General features: G+C 43.7%; 1 protein-coding gene across 3 annotated transcripts in view; it reads right to left on the bottom strand.

Annotated features, from left to right (window-relative positions):
- The window catches only part of mink1 (misshapen-like kinase 1), a 36,542-nt gene that overhangs the window by 13,873 nt on the left and 15,169 nt on the right, over positions 1–7,500 (bottom strand). For 2 of the 3 annotated variants that reach the window (XM_060863370.1, XM_060863368.1), the window contains exons 9-13: positions 7,263–7,438; positions 6,292–6,361; positions 4,156–4,366; positions 1,476–1,583; positions 344–430 (exon numbers count right to left, since the gene is read on the bottom strand). In XM_060863370.1, coding sequence (XP_060719353.1) covers positions 344–430; positions 1,476–1,583; positions 4,156–4,366; positions 6,292–6,361; positions 7,263–7,438 — 652 coding nt within the window. The remainder of the gene's footprint in view (positions 1–343; positions 431–1,475; positions 1,584–4,155; positions 4,367–6,291; positions 6,362–7,262; positions 7,439–7,500) is intronic. The other variant, XM_060863369.1, reaches the window with a different exon arrangement.

The raw sequence follows: 7,500 nt of genomic DNA on the forward strand, positions 1-7,500 counted from the left end.
GAGGACTTGTTCTAGAAATCTCCACAAAGGGAATCTCTAGTTTCTCATGTGTCAGCTACGTATAAAATGATTAAACCTTTCCAGAACGTACAAGATAAACACTGCCATGGTACCTCTCCTGTGGGACGTCTAACTAGACGAGATGTTTAGAGAAGTAGATTCATGACCGATAAAACTTCCCTGGGATCTACAGGGGTGCGACCCACATTACTCCCCGTGGCCGGTATTACAGCGCGATCCTTTAAAAAAACGTTGAGACGCATCAACCCTGACTGCAGAAGAGGAGAGAAGTCGGTAGTGAACAGGGAAGGGAACAGGGAAGAATTCAAGAGGATAGTGTTACCATGAGCAAGGCCTGCTCCTGGAGAAGCTGCTGCTGAAGGATTTCTAACTGTCTCTGCTCTTCCTCCAGCTTATGCCTTATAAATTCCTACAGAGTGAAAAAGAGGGCAAGAGAAAGAAGGGAAAGAGGGAAAGAGACGAGAAAAAGCTGAAAAGGAGAAAGACTGGAAATACGTGGAGAAAAAAAAAAAAAAAAAAAAAAAAAAGTCCTCTTGGAAAAATATTGTGCTTTTGCTTTCACTGGTGTGTGTGTGTGTGTGTGTGTGTGTGTGTGTGTGTGTGTATTGCAGTGTATCCCTTCAGGAAAATGTGCACACAGAGTTTGACATTTGTGGCATTCATTATTTGCACATAATGATTTAAACAGTTAATATCTAACTGGCACATGCAGGAGTCGCTCTTTATCTGTGGCCAAATCTCAAACGGCTTAAATTGGAAATAAAATGAGCCACTAACACCTTTCCAAATTAGACACTTCAGATGTTTTTGTGGGTGGGTGAAGATTTTTAAAGCCATTCTTGCTAGTCTGAGTGAAAAATTTTTTTTTAGGGATTTGAACACACTACTAAGCGTTTGTGTTGATGTCCCGAGTGCGGAAGTGTGCGGAAGAGTGCGGAAGTGTGCGGAAACAAAGTGTGTTAAATAGCCAGTGGATTTAAATACTGAACATATTAATTAAAAAGAGACTGACAGCATGAACGCCTCCTGTACTACGTAAGGCAGGAGCGGTTATGGTCATGTATTATTGTAGGTTCAGCAGAAGGAGTGGGCGCGAGTGGGTGTAGAGAGCCGTGCTGGTAGGGGTGTGTGTGTGTGTGTGTGTGTGACAGAGTGCATGAACACCACTGAATACATCTTAGTATGTCTTTAAAGAGAAGCTAAACACACTAATTCTTGCTGATTGATCTTTTACGTCTCTTCCACTTTGAATTCTACTGAATGTGGAGCTGCACACGGCACGCACACACACACACACACACACACACACACACACACACACACACACAGTCAAAACTGTGCTGAGAGCCTGCTCCCATGGCAACCAATTCACAGGCATTCCAGGATCGGAGTGGGTGCCTACGCTCTGCCAGTATTGGTGGAGGTGTGGCGCTTCTTGAGCGCCGATTGGCTACCTGCTCTCGCTCGGCCATCCTGCGGTCCTCCTCTCGTCTCATATCGTCGAGTCTCCGGTGAGGAGCTTTCTCCTGCTGCCTCACCATCTCACGCTCCTTTCTCTGTTGCTGTGAGAGTACGAGAAAGAGAGAGAGAGAGAGAGAGAAACAGATAGAGAATTACTTTTAAATATCTATGATGAAATAACAAATGTCACCTGATGTAAAAAAAAATAATAAAAAAATGATATTTTAAACAGGAAGTTAAGGAAAGGTTGAATTAGAGAGAGAGAGAGAGAGAGAGAGAGAGAGAGAGAGAGAGAGAGAGAGAGAGAGAGAGAGATGTAGGTGACGAAGGGACTGATGAGTCACCTCGCTGCAGTGGTGGATCTCTCCCAGCTGCTCCACAGTGTGAATAAATTCACCCATATCTGGCATCGGTTTCTACCTGTTATATCCTAATAACTATAATTATACACGAGCAACAGCCGCAGACCGCATCCCACACACCACGGCCCCGGCCTTACAGGCTTCTTATACACACGCATCTATATGCAGAGATTTATTCAAGGCCATGAAAGAGCTGCAAATAAACCACACATGAAAACATACATGAACACGCAGGTTTGGTTCTGCTGCAAATCGACTTTTTTCTTCTTCTCCTGTTTCAATCCAGAACCTGAAAATGGCTGTATGTTTACCGTGCCGCACTTACAGAGGTTCCGGCACGTATGAGACTTTTTCCCTGTTAAGTAGTTGATTGATGTAACGTTGCCATGTTGCCATTAAATCCCTGGGAAACAATCCTTTTATAATTGGGTTACTTTTGGGAATAAAGTGAATATGTTTTAAAGTCTAAGTAAAGCTCAGGTACTGAAGTTCTGACCAGAAAGGTGTCCAGCGTTAGAGAACTGACTACGCACTCGCTCCATTAAAAAGAAAAAAAAAAAAAAAGTGTTTCCATCAACCCCTTTCCTTCTTCTCTATAATCACCTCCCTCCATCCCTCCCTCTCTCTACTCATTCTCGCCTGTACAAAGACGGGAGATAAATATATCGACTAATGACGCTTATTGCATTACAGACCCGTGGCTTCTCCCTTTTGTTGTGGTCGATTACTGGGCAGCCCTCTGATGTCAGCGCTCTCTTTTTCTCACTTCCCATCCGCTTTATTCCACTGCAGCAGAGGACTGAATATTAAAATAGAAGATCTTGTATTAAAAAAACCTCTTATTCTGAGCCACTTTGGTACAGTGTGTTCATTTTATAATCAAGCTAATATGACCTGCAACTTACAAGATAAATCCGCCTCACAGGCTCTAAGCTCAGGGATTAGTTTACTAACAAGCATTTCACTCCAGCTCACTGATATGTCCACTCCTGGAGCCTCAGCAACTCAATAGACTTTAAAAAGAAGAGGCCTAAAAACATGCTTAATTAAGTATGCATTTGTGCTCTCGCCAAAGCTCTATCGGCCTCCCGTCAATTTCCTGCGTCCACAAAGAACACTGAGTGCCTTTCGCCGCGAGTGTTGCTCTGACTGTGCCCTCCTCGATACCCGAGAGCTTCCTCTCTCTCTCTTTCTCATACACTGTACATCATTCATATTTCTTCTTACTAATGATCTAAGAAGCACTCTTCAGCAACAAGCCCCAATGTCTACGTTATTCACAACATTCACAAGCTGCAATATGTAAAGCTACATGGTTTTACAACTAACATTAACCAAAACGCCACATATTTCCCGTCTCGGTTATGTTACATTCCCATACAGATAGAAACACACACTCAACAAAAACTGCCCTCGAGGAGCCTCACAATTTGGACATTCTTTAAATGCCATTCTTCACCAGGTTAAATATTAAAACAAGCTCTTCCCGGACCTCAGCTTGTGACTCTTGGCTTACATTCGCATGTCGCAGCTGTTTTTTGATTCGTCTGTTAAACAGACGCATGCTACACTAGACATGTTCATTTAACGTTCTGAACCCAAGCGTGATCCAGACAATAACAACCTGTGGTGTGGACGTGTTCTGTAACACACACTCAGAGCTGTCAGAGACACACACACACACACACGAATACTACTGCAAGCTGCTTTGCCCTCTTTACTCATGGCTGAGTCACAAAAAGCGTGAGTCTCTCCCGCACACTAAAAATCAAAACGTCCCCCTAAGACAGGACTGAATAAAACTCTACAGAGATAAAATTCACTGATGTTGACCGTCACACCATAAACATATTAAGAATGAGTTTTTTTATTATAGGGTTTCAGGGGTGGACAAATCATAAGTGTAATCAAAGCTCACATCGCTCTTGTCTGGAAGTCCATTTAACAAGCAGCAAAAAAAAAAAAAAAACCAAACTCAAATGGCTCATTAATTCCCTGCATTAATGCAGATAATGGAAAATAAGCAATCGCTCGAATGCTTGACGGGCGACTTTATGTAGAAGCGTGATAACATCTGATAAATGTTGCACATAGAAATAAGAAATAACCTAATTTAAGTCTTGCAGGTCTCCATTTTCACTCAAACAACTGTTTAAACGTGACATGACTTAAGTTTTAGAGTTATGTAACAGCTGTCAGATTTTGCTCAGCTGCACCTGTTTCCCTTCGTATTCCTGATTCGATCGTCCATTCAGAGCTGCGGAAAGACCCAACAGTCCAAACGGTGTTGTATTCTGTACGCGACCGTTACCTCTTCAAGCCTTCGCCGCTGCTCCTTCTGCTCCTCAATGCGTTTCTGACGGTCATGGAGGAGCTGCCTCTTGTGCTCCTCGGGGTCACGGCGTTGTGCTGCCAGCTGGGCCTGCTGCCTCTTCAGTGCCTCAGAGCGCTCCTTATTCTCCTGCTGAAGCCGCAGGAAGTCACGCCTCAGCGTCGACTCGCCCGGCACGTTCAGGATGGAGCTGAGGAAAGACAGCGTATAGTGGAACTTCATCAATACAACAGAATTCAGTAAATCAGTATTTTAGGTCTTCGGCATTTGGAAAAAGGGACGTGGCCTCTGTCATTCCCAATAAAGGGGGCATCACCTATTAAAGGCAATATGGCCTGGGTTCATCAGCCCCAGTGAAAGGGGAGTGGTTTCTGTCAGTCTCAATAAAGAGGGTGTGGCCTCTGTATGTATCAGTCTCTGTAAAGGGGTGTGGCCTCTGTGTATCAGTCTCTGTAAAGGGGTGTGGCCTCTATATGTATCAGTCTCAATAAAGAGGGTGTGGCCTCTGTGTATCAGTCTCTGTAAAGGGGTGTGGCCTCTATATGTATCAGTCTCAATAAAGAGGGTGTGGCCTTTGTATGTATCAGTCTCAATAAAGGGGGTGTGGCCTCTGTATGTATGAGTCCCTGTAAAGGGGGTGTGGCCTCTATATGTATCAGTCTCAATAAAGAGGGTGTGGCCTTTGTATGTATTAGCCTCTGTAAAGGGGTGTGGCCTCTATGTATCAGTCTCAATAAAGAGGGTGTGGCCTCTATATGTATCAGTCTCTGTAAAGGGGGTGTAGCCTCTATATGTATCAGTCTCTGTAAAGGGGGTGTGGCCTTTTTATGTATCAGTCTCAATAAAGAGGGTGTGGCCTCTATATGTATCAGTCTCTGTAAAGGGGTGTGGCCTCTGTATGTATTAGTCTCTGTAAAGGGTGTGTGGCCTCTATATGTATCAGTCTCAATAAAGAGGGTGTGGCCTCTATATGTATCAGTCTCTGTAAAGGGGTGTGGCCTCTGTATGTATTAGTCTCTGTAAAGGGGGTGTGGCCTCTATATGTATCAGTCTCAATAAAGAGGGTGTGGCCTGTATATGTTACAGTCACTGTAAAGGGGGTGTGGCCTCTATATGTATCAGTCTCTGTAAAGGGGGTGTGGCCTCTATATGCATCAGTCTCTGTAAAGGGGGTGTGGCCTCTATATGTATCAGTCTCTGTAAAGTGGGTGTGGCCTCTGTATGTATCAGTCTCTGTAAAGGGGGTGTGGCCTCTATATGTATCAGTCTCTGTAAAGTGGGTGTGGCCTCTATATGTATCAGTCTCTGTAAAGTGGGTGTGGCCTCTGTATGTATCAGTCTCTGTAAAGTGGGTGTGGCCTCTATATGTATCAGTCTCTGTAAAGTGGGTGTGGCCTCTATATGTATCAGTCTCTGTAAAGTGGGTGTGGCCTCTGTATGTATCAGTCTCTGTAAAGTGGGTGTGGCCTCTATATGTATCAGTCTCTGTAAAGTGGGTGTGGCCTCTATATGTATCAGTCTCTGTAAAGTGGGTGTGGCCTCTATATGTATCAGTCTCTGTAAAGTGGGTGTGGCCTCTATATGTATCAGTCTCTGTAAAGTGGGTGTGGCCTCTCTCTGCTATTGTAATTCTCAGAAAAGGAGATGTGGCCCCTGTATGTACCGCTCAGTAAAAGGGGCGTGACCACTGCATGGTTTGTGTGTTTATCAGTCCTTGTAAAAGAGGTGTGGCGTCTGTGGGCAGCCACGCTGAAGGGGACATGACTTATTTTCTTCACAGCTCACCACTAACACATTTTCAAAATTCTGCACAGTGCTGCATTTCATCAAAACAGCTCCAAGTCGAATCATATTGTATTATTGTCTACTCTAAATGTATTTTTCATACATCATTCATCATGAGGAATCTTAGAAGGAGAGACTCAAATCCCTAGAGGTAGACGAAAGGCTCAGCATAAACAAGTATCAGGAAGAAATGTAGAAATGTGTGCACTGCAGAGTGTTATGAAAATGTGTCCAGGGATTTGACTTGTATAGTTCTGTATATCAGTGTTCGTGTGTGTGTGTGTGTGTGTGTGTGTGTAGTTGTTTTGCTGTATCAGCTGTAGTATTTACCTGGACTCTCTCTCATCACCTCTGTTCTCATCTTCTTCATCACTACCACTGTACTCGTACTCGGTCTCCTCTGTGAGTGACAGACAGACAGACAGACAAACAGACAGAGACTCAGATAATATAATGACTCCTACAATTTTTAGCAGCCGTGCTAATTTAGCAAATTTGCGGTTAAAAGCAAAATTCAATTGACTAGGTCTGTCACTAAAACGTTTATCCTTCGTGGTCCATGAACCGCTCTGCTTTCCCTAAACCATTGCAGCAACCATCTGCAGACACGCTGAGGCTCTCTGTGTGTCTCGAAACCATGTGGTGGATAAAAACTCAGGGGAAAAATGTGCAGCTTTCACCCACACGGCGTTGTGGCGCTACAGACACATCCAAAGCATAACACACTGGGAACTGATGATGACTAGAATAGCACGGATGCTAAAAATACATTTTTATCTCTCTGCAGGTACATTTAATGTAGTAAGACACACATGAAACAAACTAACTGATTTACACCTGACTGATACTGGAGACTCCTTCCAGGAAATAAACGACTACTTACAGAAAACTTTAGCACATCTATGACATTTTTAATCTCTACCGTTGAAATGTTTGCCATGCAAGTAAGTCCATTCAAGATGATACTTATAATAATAATAATAATAATAATAATAATAATAATAATAATAATAATATTATAATCCAATAAATTCAGAGAACTGACAATCTTCTGACCAATCAGAATCCAGCATTCAACAAGGAACAGAAACTAACCAACACAGGTCTCTAATCACATTAATACTGGACCTTCCTCCTAGAGGCGCTAATTACGATATGGTGGTGCAACTCATCTACCGACAGAATTCAAATCTTTGTATGAACGGCCAACTGCGCTCATTCGTATAAGTCACGTAGTAATGACTGAGAAAATAAGACAGGCTCACAGGCAGCCTTACTGTCAGTACGTGTGCCTCATTCACCTTTCTCTCCACGCTTCTTGCGCGTGCGGTCGATGTGGTCTTTGAGCTGGATGCGCACCTGGCGCTCGGTCGGCTGATCTCTGATGAACGAATGCTTCAGCAGCTGTTCGGTGTTCGGACGGCTCGGGTAGGTCTTCACCAGGCAGCCCTCGATAAAGTCGATAAACTTTTTAGACCTGGAAGAGGAGAGAGATCTTCAGATGCGGTGCTCTAGGTGTTCTTAGGAAAGTCGGAAGGA

The sequence above is a fragment of the Tachysurus vachellii genome, chromosome 26, assembly GCF_030014155.1.
Source record: "Tachysurus vachellii isolate PV-2020 chromosome 26, HZAU_Pvac_v1, whole genome shotgun sequence".
Taxonomy (NCBI): domain Eukaryota; kingdom Metazoa; phylum Chordata; class Actinopteri; order Siluriformes; family Bagridae; genus Tachysurus; species Tachysurus vachellii.